Genomic DNA, 21,568 nt, shown 5'->3' on the forward strand with positions numbered 1-21,568 from the left:
AGAGCAAGATGACTACTCTTCTGTTTCATGGAGCATCAACAAATTGTCTGCTAAGTTCTGATTGCATAATCTTTTCTTTCCTACCAGTGATGAGGCATGAGCCAGACAAACAAGCTTGATTTTTCAGATCTATATTTTTCAAAGCTGATAGTCAGAAACATTATCTTGACTTGTAAGGAGAACAAATTTGCTCTGGAAATATGGAAACCCTCAATATCATTTTTAGATCCCTTTTACCGAATAAGAAAACATGGACAAAATAAAGCACTCTCACCTGCTGTAGTACTGAGGATAAAACCTGCAGTTTTAAATGGAGATCAAAAGCCTTTTGTTTTTCCTAGGTAGTTGGTCAGCAATTAAATAGAAAGGCAGAAAAGATAGGTTAATTCCTAAACAGGTTAAGACAACTTGCTTGCAGAGAACTATGGAATTAAGATAAGGGATAAGATGCAAATGAATATAAAATACAATAAACCATTATATTTTACATGTGTAACTAAAATATATGAAATAAAGCACTGTCTATTTCTTTTTATCTGCAAGATTCAGGGTAGCATAGCTCATTAAAGACGGCTATATTGCAAAATGTCTGGATTCTCAGGATACATTTTTGATAATATGAAATAAACCTGAAATAATGATTTGTATCATCACTAAAGAAAGTGGCTCCAGACAGATGAGTTCTTTAGTGAAGTTGAGAAACAAGAAACTTGCATTCATAGCTTTTGGACCCACATGACAACTCTCTGAAAACAGATTTCTGTGCTTCTTTTGGCAACAATCAGCTATGCAATAAATACTGCGTGTGAGTCCAGGGTCAACAATGTTAATATCTCACTTTCTTATATCATTGTCAAGTTCTATCAGATGCTGATGAAATAAATTCAAGATGCAAAGACTTTTTTTTTTTTTTTTAGTAAGTCAAAGTCTCCTGGAGTTCTATACTTTTTCTTTTGTTACACGATACATTTCTTATGTGTAGCCAGTGCTGGTATCTTAATAAAAGGACTTCTAAAGTTCCTTCTGAAGAAGGTGAACCTTTTGTATTGAGAATTCTATAAAGATTCATGTTAGTAATGTGCTGTAGGGGATTACTTCGGACTAAATTTTCAGAAGTGACCATGGATTTTGGGTATCCAATTTGACACGACTTGGATCCGACTCCAAATGAAGTCAGTGCTCAGCACCTCAACAAAAGGTGTCTCAGTTTGGGTATTCAAAATTGGGGGAACCCAATATCCATATTCGCTTTTGAATTTTTTTCTTTTAAGTGTGTACCCTGGCATCCTTAGCCAAAATATTTCACCCCACACTGTTGTTCAGTATGGAGTGCGTGAATTGGTTGTCATTCTCCACCCCCGAGATGGCTCCATATCTATGATGCTGTGTGCATACAATTTGTGAAGTGCTTTAGGATAAAATAAGATTGTCTTAATTATAATAATATGAATCATAATGTACCAAAATCAAGAATTATTCTGTGTGTATCACACTCAAGTGTAAAGTATTTAATAAGAAAAACATCTCTCAGGACTTGTCTACATAGGGACATTTACTGGCATAATTATACCCATATAATTATATTGCTATTGTAATACTGATATAACTCCCCATGCCAATGCTCTTATTCTGGAATATATGCTGGTGAATTTCCCCATGTAGACAAGCCCTCAGTTTTAGGTAGAGCAGCTGTCATTCAGATATTTATAAAGCTCATGGATATCTGCACTTAGCATGCATTTTTTCTATTAATTCTTTTGTAAACGGATTAAGCTAATTTGGAATAAAGTACTCCTTCTCTGGAATAAGAGTGTCCACACACAGAGTTAATCAGGGAAGGGATAATCCACTTTAAATTCACATCCTATCTTATTCCAGGTTAACTTTCATGTGTAGATAAGGCCTGGTCCCCACTAAGTCCCCACTTCGGACTAAGGTACGCAAATTCAGCTACGTTAATAACGTAGCTGAATTCGAAGTACCTTAGTCCGAACTTACCGCGGTCCAGACGCGGCAGGAAGTCTCCCCCAGTCGATGCCGCGTACTCCTCTCGGCGAGCTGGAGTACCGGCGCCGACTGTGAGCACTTCCGGGATCGATCCCAGAACATCGATTGCATGCCGCCGGACCCTCCGGTAAGTGAAGACAAGGCCTAAATCTTGAGTCTTACTGGGGTTTCTTAATGTTTTCTTTAAAAGAGACTGTAGCTACCAGGTTACTCCCATTCATGAGGATAAAGGCTTTGCCATAGCTGGACCCTGGAAACAGCAGCTCCTCTTCAGACGAAGTCCAGACTGGGAATGAGTTTTTCCCTGGGTGCAACATCCATGGCCACACTTCTGCTTTCACAACTTCCCTTAATGAACTCCAGCTGTCATCTCCTCCCTCTATGACTGGCAGCTTTCCACAGCCTTTGGGGTTTGTCAGGGCTTCTCTCTTCCTTCCCAGGAAGTTGGTAAATTTTCTCCTCTCCTTGCTGATGGACAGGGACAATAACCCAGGTGCAGTCCCCTAGGATTTTTGCCACATTAGAAAAAGACTTTAATGCATTTTTCCTACAATTATGTCTGATGTTGGTTGTTCATGGAAGTATGATCTCATGGGCATAGTGGTCACTTTATAGTAGAGAATCAAGTAATGGTGTTTTTCAAAATGCAAATTGACATGTTTGCGTATCAGTCACTATAAGAGAGATATTCTTTATTTCAAGTGGGTACCTATCCCTGATGCATACAATCTGAATTAAGAGGACACTGGCAGGTCACACTTGCCCCCAAATATAGGCTTTGTAAATGTATAAAATCTAAGATAAGTAGAAAGATTTCCATGAATTTTAAAAAGGAATATTTTAATGGAAAAGGAATTTTTATGATTGTTATATTGTGATATTCTGCAGAGGATCCAAACAGGGATCCACTGTGCTTGGTGCTGTACAAATGAGTGAGGATGAAAGAGAGAGTCACTGTCCCAGGCAGCTCACAATCGAGGGAAGTATTTATTTTTAAACAAATCAACTTGCAGGTTCTGATTCAGAAAATCATGCCTATTTAGGAAAGCACATATGACCAGCATCCAAAAGATAGAAGACAAAGCTCAGGTTTGAAGTTAATAAGCATTTGCTTATGTGCTTTCCTGAACAGGGATGGACTTTTTCAAGAGTTTAAGCGCATTGCTCAACTGAGGCCTTAGACTGTAATCCAAACATTGAAGCATAAGTAGGGAAAATTAAACTGGCTGCAAGAGTGAAATTAGTTATTCTATTTTTATGGCCTAAGCAAAAAGAAATAGAAGAAGTAAACAAAAATAGACAGACAAATAACGCAAATTTTTAAAATTCTTTTGGTTTTAATGATATAATGATGACCTGTAAACAGGCCAAGAAAGTTTGTTTTTTATAATATATGACATGCCTCTGTAAAATCTAGCTCTTCTGATTAGTGGGGAAGAGCGCAGAGCAAATCTCAGGGCTAGTGTTGAGGAAATTGTTGTCCAGGGCAAATGATAAACTTGGAACATCACTACTCATGAATATACCAAATAAGAGAGCTAAAATACGCATCTTATCACAAATGTTACTCCCAGCATCGTATCATTAAGACTTCCACAAAATGGTTTCAATATTTTGTTTGTTTGTTTGGTATTGAAATATTTTGCTAAGTTTTTAGAGGAAAAGAAGAAAAGAAGTAAGATATAAAGAGTAAATCCAGGTTAATTTCCAGACAATCTAATTAGAAAGAGAAACATATATTGCATAACGCATAAGTTATTAAGACAGAACTTATGCAATGGGCTCTAAGAATGTCTGTGTATGAGACTAAATCTTCAGGAATACCACATATATCAAGTAAAATGTTCAAGGCCAATTTTCAAACTTGTATCCTAAAGTTAGGCTCTAAACCCGTATTTAGACATCCAAATGTAAATGACCTGATTTCAGAAGTGCTGAGCACTCACCAAGATCCACTGAAGCCAATACCAACATTTCAGTAGCTTGAAGACTCAGTGTTGCCAGTTCTCACAACTATACTGCCGGTCTCTTGATATAATGTGTTTTTCTTAAAGCATCAGCTCATGAAATCATGGGATTATGCGAGATTCCCAACTTCTGTTCTTTTTTTTAAAAAGTGTTTACCTCTCATGGTTGCAGAAAAAAGCTTGAAAATATGAACCCAAAAGGCTCAAAAACCAGAAAGCAAATAAATAGAATCCCAACATTTATTATTTTTAATAATACTGTAATCTTAAACCAATCTCATGATTTTTTGGAGCTTGAATGTTGAGGTTTGGCAATATTGAGGATGTCATTAGCATATACAGCTATCCCCTTCCTGCCTTAGTCTTTCATAAATTAAGTATCTCACATACAGCCCAATTTTCAAGTAAGGATGCTTAAAACAGCGTGCCCAATTCTACATTCAGGAGCTGCAACCAGCCACCAGTTACCCAATCACCTGCTTTAGACACGTAGAGTAGGCGCCACTTTCCGTACCCGAATATGAAATTGGGCACCCAATTTTGACATCTGGAATCTCAGGTTAAGATTTTCAAAACTGGGTAATGAATTCGGGTGCTCAGCTTAAGACACCTTAAAAAGAGCTTGTTTTTCAGACAGGGCTGAACATTCACCCTCTGAAAATCAGGCCCCTTTAAGGTGTCTCAAGTTGGAACACCTAAATTTTGAGGCACCAAAATTTCTGTTTTTTGTGTTTATTCCTATTGGGGATCTTCCTCTTCTAAGGTCAGGGCTGGTGCAACCACTTAGGCAAACTAGGCAGCCGCCTAGAGCGCCTAGTGGTTTAGAGCGCCTAAAAGCCCGCTCAGGCGAGGAGGTGGAGTGGAGGTGAGCTGGGGCGGGGGGAAGGAGGAGGGCATGGGGAGGGCTGCCCGCAGTAACGGGGGGGCGCACAGGGGAACCGCTCCCCGCCCCAGATCACCTCCACTCTGCCTCCTCTGCTGAGCACACAGCCCCCGCTCTAAGTCTCCTTCAATCGGCGCCGTAAGCCTGGGAGGGGAGGAGAATTAGAGCAGCGCCGGCGTGCTCAGCAGAGGAGAGCTGGAGCGGGCTCCTCGGGAGGGGTTAGCTGCCATGGAGGGGGGCAGGGTTAGCTTCCGCGGAGATGTGTGTGTGTGTCCAGGCCGGGTTAGCTGCCATGGAGGGGAGTGGTACTAGCTTCTGTGGGGGTGTGTGTGTGTGTCCCCAGGCCGGGTTAGCTGCCGTGGAGGGGAGGCTTGCAAGGGGGGGGGGGGGGTGGTGGCGGGGGGGGGGGGGGGGGGGGGGGGGGGGGGGTTGGCTGGGGGGGGGGGGGGGGGGGAAGTTTCTCCTAGGGCGCAAAACTTCCTTGCACTGGCCCTGACTAAGGTATCAGTTATATAATTTATCTATCACATATGCTATATGAATTTAGATTACTTTTCATCTTTGGGTTGCTGAGGCCCTGAATTTGTATCTGATCTTCTCAGTTTCGGTATTTCATTGCAACAAGTAGATAGCCAGTTGAAAGAGAGATTAAACAACATCTATGAAATATTCGCCAAGAATAGGAATGAAGTCAGCTCACATTTTTCTATATAGTGAGACTTCAGCAAGTTCCGCTATAAATTCCTCTGAGGCCATGACTGTGAATAGTGTTGGGAAGTCTTGACTTCTTTATTACAGACAAACAAACATATACAACAGGCTTGGATGACTAACTCTGGAGGACCTTACTTTCTTTTAAAAACACTTAGCCAGGGATGCTGGACATTCACTTTTTGTACATTTTTAAAGTTTCTTTCTTCCTGATAAGATAATATTACAGAAAAGCATAAAATAGTTTTATAATATAAATAATATATTTATAATATAAAATAGTTATATAATATAAATATAATTTAAAATGCTAAAATAAAAATAATGAATAATTCAGTATCTATTCAGGGTTAAAGTTAGAGGGAAAACCCAGGCATTCCTGTGGCTTTAGAGGTCTATAAACTTATTCACAGAAGTACACTCCCAAAACTACAGAGGTAAGGTCTCGATCACAAATAGCAAAGACTAATTTCAAGGTTCTCATTGTCAAAAAATTGCTTTTTGCAATGTAATTATGTTAACTACAGTCAATTTAAAAAAAAAGCCTAGACTACAAATCATTAGTTCCCCTTCCTCACTATATGATGACCATGTTGCTAAAACAACTTCAGTTCCTTCTCAAAAGATCCATAAAATAAAGGGCTGTGAATCACAGAGAACACAGTTCCTAATAAATTAGGGTTACCATATGTCCGGATTTCCCTGGACATGTCCGGCTTTTTGGTGCTCAAATCCTCATCCGGGGGAAATTTTCAAAGAGCCGGACATGTCCGGGGAAATAGGGAGGCATAAGCCAGGGTCCGCCCGTCACGATCCGCCGGGTTCGCAGCGCAGCCCAGCTGCCCCAGCTACAATGCTCAGGCAGGGAACGGGGGGGTCTTGGGCTTCCCTCGCGTGCGGGGGCCCCCCGGCCACTGGGGGACCCTTCCTGTGGCCCCATTGCCCCGCGCAGCTTGGAACCCGGCGCCGCAGGAGCTGTTTCCGGCGGGGACATACAGGCCGGGGAACGTGCTCGGCGGCAGGAAGGAAGCTGCGGCCGGGGCTGCAGGGACCCGCGCTGCCAAGTGTCTGAAGCCCTCAGCAGGCAGAGGCTACCGGGTGAGCGGGGGAGCAGGGGCAGGGCAGGCGGGGGCATAGAGGCTGCAGGGCGAGTGAGGAGCAGGGGGGCGCAGAGGCTGTAGGGACAGGGTAGGCTGGGGGGTGCAGGGGCTGTAGGGCGAGTGGGGAGCAGGGGTCACAGAGGCTGCAGGGGGGCGCAGGGGCAGGGTAGGCAGGGGCATAGAGGCTGCAGGGGCTGCAGGGCGAGTGAGGAGCAGGGGTCACAGAGGCTGCAGGGGGGCGTAGGGGCAGGGAAGGCGGGGGGCGCAGAGGCTGCAGGGACGGGGGTGCAGGGTAGGCTGGGGGGTGCAGGGGCTGTCAGGCAAGTGGAGAGCAGGGGTCACAGAGGCTGCAGGGGCGGGGGGGGTGCAGGGCCAGGGCAGGCGGGGGGTGCAGAGGCTGCAAGGGGTGGGGGGTGCAGGGGCTGCAGGGTGAGTGGGGAGCAGGGGTCACAGAGGCTGCAGGGGTGGAGGGGCTGCAGGGCGAGTGGGGAGCAGGGAAGCACTTAGCAACCCCCAACCAAGATCAGAGCGGGAGGGAGGAGGGGGACTACAGGGTGCTCAGAGGAGGGGCCAGAGTTGGGGAAGGGGCGGGGTTAGGGCGGGGCTGGGGTGGAGTTGGGGCGGGGATGGGGAAGGGGCGGAGTTGGGGCAGGCCCCCGTGGAGTGTCCTCTTTTTTCAGTGTTGAAATATGGTAACCCTAAATAAATGAAAGATATAGGTGGAATCGTCACTCATTTTGAACGGTCAGACCCTGAGCAGGAAGGAGCTGGGTGATTTTCACGGGAAACAGAAGCCTCAGGTGTGGGGCTAACACTGCATCATTTGAGTGGCATTACAAACTTATCCTAGACTATCAGCATTTTTTGTCACTTGACTTTTACTGTAAGGTACTGTAGCTTAAGTATGTTGCTCACACACTGTAACCCGGGGACCTCTTGATGCCAACTGGCACCAGGCATAAGGAGTACATAGGGGTTTACAGAGATCTCTACGTCAGCTATCTATGCAACAGTTTGCCAAAGAGTGGCATGGAATCTAGTGAGAGCCAGTACCTTACTGATCATCATAATCATTGCAATGGATGGATAGATGGATATTTAAGGAATTAGATATTTATACTGAGAACTATGTCCTTAAAGTTTGTAAGGTAAGACAGGTCACCAGAAGGTAACACCCCAGAAGGTAACACCCCAGTTCAGGCTGGTCATTGTGCTTCTCCCTGGCTGGTCATTGTGTATTCTGTCTCTCACAATTTAAGTCCATTGCATTACTGAGCCTAAATGAAGAAATTGTGAATTCACATAAGAAAAGGTTTGCAGGAATAAACAAAAACAGCAGGGCAGGAGTGTCATTTTCCCAGTAAAGACAATGGATTTTTGTAGTATAACTAGATGTACTGAGGTACACTGGGGATCTATCTTTTACTGAGGAGACAAAGGCCATGTCTACACTACCCGCCGGATCGGTGGGTAGTAATCGATCTATCGGGCATCGATTTATTGCGTCTCGTCTAGACGCGATAAAATGATCTCCGAATCGACGCCCGTACTCCACCTCGGCAGGAGGAGTAAGAGGAGTCGACGGGGAAGCCGCGGCGGTCAACTTTCCGCCGTGAGGACGGCCAGGTAAATCGAACTAAGATACTTCGACTTCAGCTACGCTAAATTGCGTATCTTCGATCGATCCCCCCCCCCCCCCGCCCAGTGTAGACCAGCCCAAACTGTCAGTGCATTCTGTATTATGAAAGGAGGGTCACAGCCATCCTGGCTGGAAATCGCTGCAAAGAGGTTGGGTGAGCTAAATTTCATTGTACAAGACAGTATCTTATTAAGTAAGTCTAGGCTCTAGAAGACATGTTATGATTTTATTTTACATGTAACCATTTGTTTCCAATACTTTGACTTGCTATTTCTACTGCTCAAATCTCTATACTTCGTTAAATAAACTTTTACTTGTTTTCAAGTACGTAAGTCCTGTGTGTTAAATGGAACAGTGATCTGAAGGGAAATTGGTACGATGATGTATGCTTCTTCTTTGGGAGCAGCAGATCTGTGAATTCTGTGTCTAGTGGATCAGGAGCTGGGTATTTTAGAGGGATTGCTCAGAGGGCTCAAAGACTGGAGTGTGCCTATCACTAATCTGGAGTAGAGAGAGAGCGAGAGAGCAGGGGAGTGTTTTTGTTGCCCATGTTGTAGAGCTGAAGAATGAAATTGTTTCTTTTGGTTATTACTGTTTTAATATTGTAACTCTTGTTTACTGTTTGTCTTTCAACATTGTAAATTGTTCATTACCCTTGTTTTAATAAGACTCCATATTGTAACTCAAACTCCTTTTTAAAATGCTCACTCCATTTTGTAAAACCCTGCTGTAACCTTATTAGTTTAGTTTAGATGTGTGAATGAGGTATGCATGAATAATGGAATCAACTTCCAGCCCCAGCCTGTCCTGATAGAGTTAAGTGCAAACACCAATGGCTGAAGATGCAGACAACAGCCCTGACAAAGTAAGAAGAGTCCACCCTAAAAGAAAAGAACAAAGGTACAATTAAAGCAAGATCAAAGTCAGGTCCGAGGCTGAAAGTCTCGTCTGCAATTGACGGGTGATCAATCACACCGAACCCAGAGGCAGCGTGACACAGCAAGACCTATAGACTCTTGATTCAAACTAAAAGCCTATTAAAAAGATAGGTGAGATGGAAGACTTTGGGTAATGTTCTGCTGCCAACATTGAAGGGCATCGGTGCATGCTCTACACAGACTCGGCTCTTCCTTGTGCCAGGCTTTCCTGGCCAGTTAGCTGCCATGAGCTACGAACCCAAGCTGCGAAATTAAGCCACGGACTCAAGCTACGTTCAGGACTGGTAACTATCCAGCAGCTGCAGAACATCTGGTGTGTGTGTGTGTGTGTGTGTGTGTGTGTGTGTGTGTAGGTATTAGCTATTGGTTATAGATCAAATTGTTGTTATAATAAATGTGACATCTTGCCTTGTCCCCTGAAACGATCCTGTGTAGTTTTATCTGCATAACAGTGGCTGGTGGGGTTGGAGAGCTGACCCCCAGCAAGAACCGACAAGGCTTCCTCACACTGAGGGCAAGTGGTAGTGAGGTGCCTCACTAATCCGGGAAGTGTCACTCTCATACAATCATTTTGGTCATCAGCTAAACAACACGCACATTTCATGAGGAACTCAGGCTATAGGAGCCCAGCATATACATTTGAAAAGCTGGATTTAATCAATATAGAGGGAAGTACATTAAAAGGTGAAGAGAGCACTGGCGTATTCAGATCCATGGGTATAAATCAACATGAAAAGACATTCAAAGAAAGACAGACAAAAAAGCAGGTGGTAAATACCCTTCTAGGTTTTGGATTTCGGCACACTTCATACAAACAATGGATCAAACACATTCTGTCAGGAGAGACTCTGCATTTCAGAATCTGTATAACATTTTGATATATATGGGATCTTATTATCAGATAGAAAACAGAATCAGTAGACATGACAACAGGTCTGGAAAGCATTAAAGAGACACACAAACTACCCAGATAGAGAGGCAACAGGACGCTAATGCATCAGCGTCAATTAAATGATACTGCGTAAAGGAGAGCAGGTAAAGGCTGAAAAGGTTTTCACTGACCACTTAATGAGCAGAGGTGAAAAAAGAGATGCCGATATGTGTTTAGGTAAAAACAAAGGGTTAGATCCTCTGCTGGGGTACAACAGTGTAATTTCATTAAAGTCAATGGAACTACACTGATTTCCATGAACTGAAAATCGGACCAAACATAAATTAATTGCATTTGGCCTGATCTTGCAGGCTTTCCATAAGCAAAACTCTCATTCATGGAAATGGGAGCTTTGACTGCACAAGGATTGTAGGACTGGGTTTCACTTTTATCAAGTGACTGTGTTTAAACTCTTTGCCGTTCCCAGTGAACATTATATACTCTATCCCTTGTTCCACTATAAACAGGGTAACTTTCCAACCTCCTCTTTAAAGATTCTAGTTTCTAAGCTATTATCCCTCTTCTCCTTTCACTTACCTTCTTCAACTCCTCCTGAATGTTTTTGCCATTTTCTTCTGAGGACAAACTTTCCTTCTGGGTCTCCGATTCTGTTCTAGGCTCTGACTCCTGCTCTTCACCAGAAGAGGTTTCCTTGTCACTCATTTTAGCAGCTAGTTCAAATAACTCGGATTTAAACTTTTCCTCAACAAGGTCTGTCTTGATTTTATGGTGTTGATCCTCACTGCTTATATCAGCTTCTGATAAATCCTCAGAAACCTACGATGAAAATCAAAATAGCAAAAAATTCAAATAAAGTGCAAAGAAAAGAAAATCAACAGGGTTTCTACAAAGGCTACATTTAGGTTCACAATACATACAAATACACTTTTCTCTGCAGGAAATCTAGAAAAATACCACAGTAGGAATCTCTAGGCAGATAGATTTTTACTTCTGTGTAGACTATGCCCAGCATATTTACTTTCAGAAGACAATAATATTTCTCTTTTCTGCTCTTTTCCATATTACATGAAATAAAGCAACAGGTCCATAAATAATGAGTTCCCTCTGTGCAAATAATAAAACACTCTCATATTATAGCACTCTTCACCAAAACACTGTACAAAGGAAACCCATCATCATCCTCAGAGTCATTTTACAGATGACGAAACTAAGACAGAGAGGTGAAGTGGCTTGCACAAGGTCACATGTTCAGTGGCTGACTTCAAGTCCTGTCTCCTAGCCAGGTCCTCTGACTCCCAGCCCGGTGTACTACCCATGGGTCTACACTGCTTCTTTAAGAATTATTGGAAACAAGTTCAACCTTTAGATGCACAATGTTTTCTTAGCATTTGATCCTGAAAGATGCAGAGCACTCATAGTTCCAGTTAGCTACAATGGCAGTCTTGGTGCTTAGCACCTGTTAGGATAAGGCCTTCAGTCTGGAGACAAAATGGAAAAAGGAGAAATCCCCTTATGTAGTTATAAGTACTTTTGCTAGGATGTCTGCCCCACATTTTACAAAATGGAGACACTTCTGAGCACTGAAAGCTATCATTAAAAAATGGAACTTTTCATCTCTTCCAGTAGGGATGAGAAGAAATATCAGATCACAATTCCCCAGTACTAAGGATCCATCTACACGTCGAGCTGGGGTCTGATTCCCAATGTGAGGAGACATTCTTGTGCTAGCTGTCATCCAGCTAGTGCACTAAAAATAGTGGTGAATGGGCTAGCTACCCCAAGCATGTACCCGTCCAACATACTCCAGTTGCTAGCCCCTCCTATGGTTTGTGATGCCATGAGTACGTTCTATTTTTAGCACACTAGTTCTATCACAGCTAGCCCAAGTATGTCTTCTTGAGCTGGGAATCACACCCCTAGCTCAAAGTATAGACGTAGTCTAAGTGTCAGGAATTCTTTGAAAAAGAACACAGTCATAGATCTAAATGTCTGGGGAGAGAGGATACAAAGAACGCAGATTCTAATCCACAAACAGCAACTGCACAGCACTTGGCATAAATAGATGATTGATGGCAACTCTAAGAAAGGAAATAATATAGATTATGACACTAAGAAAAACAAGCTAGGCAATCTTATTTACCTGGTGCTCTCCCACTGACAGGACTGGAGAATGCCAGGGAGATTAACAATCTGGATTCTTCGCTTCCATTCACAAGAAACAGAACAGTAGATTTGTTTTGTGAGGCTAGTTTGTTTGCATTCCCAAATGCAGTATTCCCTGGATGTATCTACCACTTGGAAATCTAAAAACTATGGTAATTTTGACATTTCCCTCATAATTTGACCAGTTTTGCTTTGTCACTCATGATGGAAATCTTACCTTTCTGTGGAGCCCTTTCACAATTTTGTATCTGCCATCATTTGTGAGCACAAATGAGATCATGCAGCTCTCTAACTAATAATGCAAATCAGGAAGCTGGACATTTAAATGTTATAATTTGCACCCACAAATCTGGAGGTTGTTTTTGAAAATTAGGATCAGGGTACCACTGTTGCTGCAAAAATGGCTGCCACAATGGAAGGGGACTCCATCTGGATTTAATGGATTTACTGGATTAATTTTTCCACCAAAGCACCAGTTTTTGCACAGTGAATAGTTTTCTCATCACTTGAGCTTCCAAATTGTTCTGAACAAGATGGGGTTGCACCTGAAGAACAGAGCCTCAAATGGAAATGTTTCCACTCTATTTTTACAATGTTACAATAGAACTTTCAGTATGTTTAAAAGACTGATCTCCTTCCAACCCTTTAATTCAAATACCTTCTTCCTCTCCCTGCTCCGAAGACTTACCCAGCACTTGCACTAATGGCACCTCGTAGGAAAATGTCAACAGGAATGGTGAAAGATACAGAAATTGTGCAGAAATATTTTGCATGTCTGTCAATAGATTTGCAATGGAAGGCATGGACTCATATTGTCTCGACGATCAGAGTTTGTTGCTGAATCCCTGAATTTGAAGCTCGGAATAGTGACAGATATAATTAATTTAGGGCTAGGCAGTGTGGTTAATCATTGCACTAATATTTCAGATATACAGATCTGTTTTCAAACACTGGTTAAGAGCTCAAGTGAGACATCGGTGGTCTCCATGTACAGTAATAGAGACTGGACAATTTTGTATTCAAAGCCATCAGATGATTCTCTGCAATCTAATCAAGAAAGGCCAAGACTGAAATTTCAGAAGGTATTGCCTGTTAGGACTGAGGTACAGTGGCAAAGCAGGTCTGAGGGAAGAATTTTAGACATAAGACTTAACTTAAGACTGCGAGTCTTTCATTGAGGTCACAGAAGTCACGTATTCTGTGCGTTTCCGGGACCGCCAGGACTTCTGCAGTGGACGGTGCAGGTGACCCGAGGGCTGCCCGAGCAGCTGGGGCGCCCCCAGAGCCAGCTGCACTGGCTGCTGCTTGGGATGCCCAAGGCAGCTGGTCCCGGTCGCTGCCTCGGAGTAGTGGCGGGGCCCTGGACTGTCCCCCGCCCCCAAGCAGCAGCGACGGGGGCCTGGGTCACCCCCCCCACCAACAGCACCTTGGGCCATCCCCCACCCTGAGCAGCAGCGGCGCTGGGGCTCCAGGCTGCACTCCCTCGAAGCAGCAGTGCTGGCACGCCGGGGCACCACCCCCCAGCAGCAGTGGTGGCGTGTCGGAGTCCCCCCTCCCCCAGTGCAGCAGCACCGTCTGCTGGAGCGCACCCTCTTCAGCACCTGCAGCACCCTGGAGCCCCCCAGAGCACCTAAGATTTAGTCAGGGGTATTTATAGGACAAATCGTGGACAGGTCACGGGTGTGAATTTTTGTTTATTGGCCATGACCTGTCCATGACTTTTACTAAAAATATCCGTGACTAAATAGTAGCCTTATTTATACTATCCCGGCACAAGCCAGTGCTATTAAATCCTAATATTCAGGGGCACCAAATTCACAAATTAGTTTAAATAATCCATATTGAGGTTGACTGGACCAGATGTCCTTTTGATACTGAAAATACTACACCAGCCTTTCAAACCAAGAACTGCAGCACTTAAAACGCTTGCTCTCTAAGGACCTGATCCAAAGTCCATTGAAATTAGTGAGAGTCTTTCTAGTGACTCCCATGTGCATTGCATCAGGGCCTAGCAGAGCAATTCAACCAACTAGCCCACAGGGGTATTGGCTTCATTAGGGAGATAAAAGGGTGTGTGTAAGTTGAGCTGTCTAACTTGAGGTTAAAGTCGAGGTCATTTGTAGTTTTCACACAAGGAAGCAGACAAAGTTAAAGTCTACAGGGAAGCCTAGTCTTTAACTTGACCTGTTACATAGTGTAAAAGCTAAAAATTTGTTTTCACTAGAATTCACCTCCTGTTAGCTGATTTCACTTAAGGACACCTTCCCCCCCCAGTGAAGACACAACCTCAGAGGATTGAGTTTTTTTGAGATCATGGATGCAGCTATGCTTGCTGTGTACAGTTGCCAATTTTGGTTGGACATATTCCTGGAGATTTAATCACATCACATAATCTTTAATTAAAGATTCATCTTTAATTAATGGAGACTCCAGGCCAATCCTGGAGGTTTGGCAACCCTATGCTGTGCCATCCTTCCCCCGCCCAGCCTGCTGCTTTCTTGTGAGTAGCCTGAGTATTTATATTTGCGGCAATGCAGGGAGAATTATGTCCAACGTTATACACTGTGGTCATTGTGTTGTTCGTAGGCTTCTTGGCTGAAACACTGAGCTTTTAACAAAGTTACAGTGAAAGTTTTGTGATGACATGATGCATTTTTCTGTTTTTTCTTTTAATCAACTGTATTTTTAGGGCAGGTCACTTTGAGGGCCTTGTCAACCTTAACAACAAACCAACCAAAAATGTACTTTCTTCTCTTGTATGAAAAGTTTTCTTCAGAGTTATGCAGTGGTAGTTTACAGTTCACATAATCTAGCCTAGTTTTATACCATCTAATGTCCCATCTTTAAAGTCAATGTATAAATTCACACTGGCATGTATCAGCAACAGATATACCTATTTGCAGAGGCAAGTACTAAGGGCCACATTTTGCTTTGTTACACTTGTGTAACTGAGAATAGGACTTGGCCCACAGCTTCTAAACTATAAATGTTTTAAGAAAATGAAGTGTACCTTTCCCACAAGATATTCTGCAAATTGCATGTAAAATCATCATCAAGTCAGTGTAATCAAAACAAAATATGCACAAAAAAGGAAAAAAGTGAACTCAGTAGTGCTAAAACAAAACTAAAAACATTCAAATTAAATTCTTCCAAGAGAAACCAATTTCAAATAGCAAAAGTAAACCCAAATTTTACTGTAACTAATTAAGAAAAATACCACAAAAAATGGGCGTTGCTATAATCAGTAACTGCACTGAAGTTCACATGGAAAATGAGGGCCTACTCTCTAAATGAGGGCAAAGACATCGTATAAAATGTTCACTTTACTGGTACTTTTCAATGTTTGTTTGCACTTAGAAGTCCCATATTTCCAATAAATGAATCACAAGCGCCATCTAGTGGGGCTTGAAATTCAGAGCACACACTTCAGAGTAGCAGCCGTGTTAGTCTGTATCCTCAAAAAGAACAGGAGTACTACAAGTACTACAAGTACTCCTGTTCTTTTAGAGCACACACTGTATCCCGCCTTCACTTATAGCTTTGTCAAGATAGCATAGAACTATATGACAAGATTTCAATTAATGGATAATGCCATTTTATAAGAGCAATAGCTGACTTCATAATGAAATTAGGTCAAATTAATCTAAAGCAATCAAGTACTGTAGTTTTCATCATACAATGATCCCAATGGAATTAAACACCATTATTATTCCCCTCAAAATATAAAGTGAAGTTAAGGTTGAAGATTCATATAAGTGGTTTGAGTGCATATAATTTTTCAAGGCTATTAGTTAAAAATAGAATTAGAACACAGAGATAACGGTTGTACTTCCCAACCAAGACAGCCAAATTATCTTAAGTCTGCTCTGTAGAGATACTAGCCTACCATCAGGGCCGGCTCTAGGTTTTTTGCCGCCTCAAGCAAAAAAATTTTTGGCTGCCCCACAGCCCTGGGCTCTCCCCCTCCCCCCCACCACCAGGGCCCTCTCCCACCCTCTGCCGCCCCAGAATGTGACCTCGTTCACCACAGCGATTCCCGTTTACACTTGCAGTCAGGGCCGGTGCAACCTATTAGGCGACCTAGGCGCTTGCCTAGGGTGCTAGGATTTGGGAGGTGGCATTTTCTTCAGTGGCGACCACGGCGGCCGATCTTCGGCCGCCCCGGTCGTCTTCGGCATTTAGGCGGAGGGAGCTGGGGCAGGGGGCCGCCTGCAGCAAGTAATAGGGGTGTGTGTGTGTGGCACGCAGGGGAACTCCCCGCCCCAGCTCACCTCGGTGCAACTGTATCGGCACTAGTGTTGTGACTAGTGGAGCAGCAGGCCTTCTATCACAGGTAAGGGCTAGAGGTGTAAACACTCCAACCAAATAACACCTGCAGAAACAGAACGATTGGTCGGGAGAGTCAGAAGAGCGGAGCCGATTGCTAATCGCCTTATGGAGAGAGAGATAGGGGAGAAGAAATGGTTCACTTCCTTGATTCAGTCACACCATCCTGTTACTTTAGAAGATGACCTAACCAGGGAATTTATATCTTAATTTCTCTTAAATACCTGAGACAGGATGCAGGGGAACTACCTGATCCCTAATACATAATGGGGTTGAAGCCAGCTCTGCTTGCCCCTTGTCTTAAGAGTGTAAGAGTGACTACTTGGGAGACTGCCTTTCGGACAATCAGGCCCCATACAGGACTCCAGTCACATGACTGGTGTGATTTCCTGCTTACTTTCTGCTTAGATTACATTATTTTACTTCCTTGTTATAAAAACTGCCCTTTGAGGAAAGACTTTGCTCTCTGCAAATGTGCTAATTATTTCTGAACCCGAGTCATTACATTCTGACAGTTTACAATTTTCTCTCTTTTTGTTATGAACGACAACATCCTTATAAAAGCAGCACGAAGAGAGATACCCACATGCACAATGCCTAAATACAATACAGTGGGAAATTAAAAACAGCCATTACTTGGATTATAATTCAGTAACAGCCCATAGCTTTTACATTCCTGTTCATAGCAATCCACACCAGTGTTCTCCATTAAAAGGATGTTTGCCAGCAGTTACCCCACAATATTATCTGAGATAGCTCACTTGTTGCCCATTCCAAGAAGAGTGAAAAATGTAGCTACCCATATGCCACTGTGTGCTAAATGTTGGGAAATTCTAATTTTTTTAGTAGCAACCTCTGTATTGTACTGTACTACTAATGCCACTGTATCGCCTGGAAGTGATAGGGAACAAAGTGATGAATATACAGGAATGACCAATAGCAGTTTATGCATCACATTGCCTTCTACTCAATTCTGATACACCTGAGGGATAAAAAACTTGAGTGTGCTTTCTCTCCTGGATGTGATCAGTGCATTGCTGTGATTGAGTAAGTCTGAGCTGATTTTTTTAAAGTGTCTTCTAGTACGTACAGTGTTCACAGATTCTAAGGCCAAAAGGGGCCATCGTGATAATGTAGTCTGACTCCTGTATAACAAAGGCCGCAGAACTTCCCCAAAATAATTCCTAAGGCAGAGATTTAAAAAAAAAATCCAATCTTGATTTAAAAATTGCCAGTGATGGTGAATTCACTAGGACCCCTGGTAAATTGTTCCAATGGTTAATTACCCTCACTGTTAAAAATGTACGCCTTGTTTCCTGTCTAAATTTGTCTATCTTCAAATTCCAGCCTTTGGGTCATACTATACTGTTCTCTGCTAGACTGAAGAGTTCATTAGCAAATATTTGTTCCCCACGTAGATACTTATAGACTGTAATCAAGTCACCCCTTAACTTTATCTTTGTAGAGCCCTGCATGGATACACAATTTATATCCCCGGATGCGGATATCCGTGGCTATAGTGTGGATATCCACAGAGCTGCAGGGCAACAACGAGCGAGACCAGCAGGACCATGGCCAGCGACAGGTCCAAGAACCGCAGCAGCGAAAGCAGCAGCATGTCGGGCCGCCGCACACAAGAGCCAGCGCCCAGCCCTGGCAGCTCCTGCCGCCTAGCTGTACCGCCCCCATCCCTGCCTACTGGGGCAGACACCAGGCTCACTGGCAGCTGTCCCCAGTCACGCTAGCGTGTGCAAGCAGCTCGCATGCTCCCGGACAGGAGTCACACACCGCTGCGGCTTAACATGCTGCTTGCAGGACCCCGCTAGAAACACACCCACTCAGTGATGGTTCCCCATTACAATTACATTTTGAGACCTATCAGTTAGCCAGCTTTTAATCTATTTAATGTTTGCCATGTTAACTATATATTGTTTTAATTTTTAATGGAAAAGTTATTGTAGCATTAAGCCAAATGTTTTACAGAAATCTAAGTATATTACATCAACACTATTATCTTTATCAACCAAACTTATAATATCATAAAAAGATACCAAGTTAGTTTGACAGGATAGATTTTCCATAAACTAATGTTGACTGGCATTAATTCTTTATTAATTGAGTCCCATATCAGCCGCTCCATTATTTTGCCCAGGACTTATATCAGATACACAGTCCTATAATTACCTGGGTTGTCCCATTTACCCTTTTTAAATACTGGCACAACATTAGCTTTCTTCAAGTCTGCTGAAACTTCCCTGATGTTCTAAGACTTATTGAAAATCAACAGTAACTGTCCACTGAGCTCATCAGCCAGCTCTTTTAAAACTATTGGATGCAAATTATCCAGACCTACTGATTTAACTACATCTAACTTTAGTAGATATTGTTTAACATCCTCCTGAGATATTAGTGGAATGAAAAGAGTGTTATCATTGTCATATGATGAGACTGCATCATCTGTTTTTCCCCAAATACAGAACAGAAACATTTATTGAACACTTCTGCCTTTTCTGCATTATCACTGATAATTGTACCATATCCATCTAGTAATGAACCAATACTATTGTCAGGATTCTCTCTGTTCCAATATACTTAAAAAACTCCTTCGTATTGTCCTTATCTCTGCTGGCCATAAATTTTTCCTTGTGTCCCTTTGCTTTTCTTATAAATTTTCTACAATTGCTAGCTTCTTATTTATATTAATCGCTATCAACTTCCCTTTCTTCCATTTGTTAAATTGTATTTTATTTTTTTTATAGCTGCCTTCGCTTCCCCTCTAAGCGAGATCAGTTTTTAAACCAATATGGTGTTCTTCCTCAATTGTGTTTTTTTGGGCATCTAATAAAATGTTTAGAAACAATTACCAATTATAATTCATATTTTTCTGATTAAATTCTTCCTCCCAGCTAATTTGACTCAAATATTTTCAGCTTTGTGAAATTGGCCATTTTAAAGCACTAAGCATAGATATTGCTAGTTTGGACTTTATTCTGTTTGCATATTATAAATGGATTAAGTCATGATCACTTGTACGTAAACTATTGTTAATTTTTAGTTCTGTGATCAGTTCTTCTTTATCTGTCAAGATAAGGTCCTAATACAGAATTACCCTGTGATGGTTGCAACACTTGAGTCAAGTTGAATCAGGAAGTTGTCATCTATGATATTTTGAAATTCCAAGGATGTTTTAGTACTGGCAGCCTGAGACCGCCAGCATATGTCCCCCATGACCACACAAATTTTTTCCCTACAGATTACAGATAGGTACTTAAGGAGCTGGTCATCCTGCTCCCTAGTGTGATTTGGTGGCCTGTAGCACATATATACAAGACCCCATTTTGTGCTTTACTTCTTAAGACATTCAAGACCATCTTCTGAGGGACTCAGAAACAGATAATGCCATTTTTGACAAAGTGTGCCACTCCCCCCGCCCACTTTTGCTTACTCAATCCTTCCTATATAAGCAAATGTAGTTACCTGATTTGTGCTCAAATTCTTCTTGTGGGTTTTTGTGTGATTTTTTCCTTCGCTTAATTCTTCTGAGACAATTTTGCTCTTTCTCCACCTTCTAGACCTCTTTTCTAAATCATAATGGACTTCCTCAGTCTCACTGCTATCTGAATACTCTAAACTGTCAGCCTGTGGATTGAAATTTACATCCAGTTCTCCATGTAAATGTGCTTTTTCCACTCTGGATTTGTCACTCTGAGTTCTCCTTTCTAGCCAGGGAAGTTTGCTAGATTCTCTCGCCTCCCTTGAGGAATTTACTGAAGATGTTTCAGAATCAGAGTACACCGTCTCTGTATTGGTGTATAGCCCAGATGAAGGTGAGGTCACTGGCTGGTACGGATCACTGCCATAAGCCCATTCAGTATTGTACTGGGAATCGGTATAAAAAGAATCCTCGGACAACTGCTTGGGCCTCCGACGCAGCTTGTTCAAGGCCACATTCCAGTCGTAGTCGTCCTCGCTATCCGAGCCCATCTCGTCATAAGCAGACACAACACTAGATTCATTCTCCAAAGCTTTGAATACTTGGCTCTTTGGTTTGGCAAGCATTCTAGGGCGAGGCAACGTAATGCTCTGCAAAGCCACCCAGTTCCCATCAGTGCTTTGTAAAACAGGAGGTGGACCTGTGAAATTAAAACAAGAACAAATCCCCTAATTATTACTTTATTATTTCAGTTTGACAGGCTGACTTTTGCACAGTCAAATAAGGATTTTAGCAGCGACTAGCCATTCTGGGTACGTCTACACAGCAAAATCGGAGGGCTAGCTGCATGGGCTAGTGAGCTGAGTACTTAGCCAGGGTCCTTGCCAGGCTTGTCTACCCATGCTGAAGCATGCACCATGTTGTCTTTATTGCTATTGCTACCCACACTAACTGGATTCAAGCTAGCTTGAGTAGGCTAGCCTGTGCACAGCTTCTGCTGTGTAGACATACCCTTTATGATGGGACCAGCACAAGATAATGACAGACACCAATGAATATGTGGTATGCTACATAGATTTTATCATACCCTGAATCAGGGATCTTCCCGATTATCCCATTTTAATCAGAAGTCACCACAGAATTCTGTGGGGACATCTTTTTAAAATGTATATGACAATAGGGTCCAAGGTTAGGCTATACAGCCTGTGTTTCAGGCTAACCTAAAATTCAGAAAAGAAAAATATGCAAGAAATACTACCTATCTACTCAAACTGTAAAGCTTACATTGCTTCTAAATATAGACTCCATTGTCAATAGGACATGAAATGTCTTTTAATGGGAAGTTTGAACATCTGATGGGTTTATTATTCATATTTCTCATAATGACTGTAGAACTAAACAGTATTGTGGATTTGCATACTCTTCTTAGCATACTGAATCAAATTATATCTGCCATACAGATTTCTTTCAGAGGCACAATTGACTGTTCAGATTATCCATTAGAAGGCC

General features: G+C 42.5%; 1 protein-coding gene across 4 annotated transcripts in view; it reads right to left on the reverse strand.

Annotated features, from left to right (window-relative positions):
- Positions 1-21,568, reverse strand: part of MYRIP (myosin VIIA and Rab interacting protein) — a 343,158-nt gene that overhangs the window by 26,213 nt on the left and 295,377 nt on the right. For 3 of the 4 annotated variants that reach the window (XM_034761008.1, XM_034761010.1, XM_034761007.1), the window contains exons 10-12: positions 20,104-20,759; positions 10,714-10,953; positions 275-337 (exon numbers count right to left, since the gene is read on the reverse strand). In XM_034761008.1, the coding sequence (XP_034616899.1) occupies positions 275-337; positions 10,714-10,953; positions 20,104-20,759 (959 nt within the window). The remainder of the gene's footprint in view (positions 1-274; positions 338-10,713; positions 10,954-20,103; positions 20,760-21,568) is intronic. The other variant, XM_034761009.1, reaches the window with a different exon arrangement.

This window comes from Trachemys scripta, chromosome 2 (assembly GCF_013100865.1).
Source record: "Trachemys scripta elegans isolate TJP31775 chromosome 2, CAS_Tse_1.0, whole genome shotgun sequence".
Lineage (NCBI taxonomy): Eukaryota > Metazoa > Chordata > Testudines > Emydidae > Trachemys > Trachemys scripta.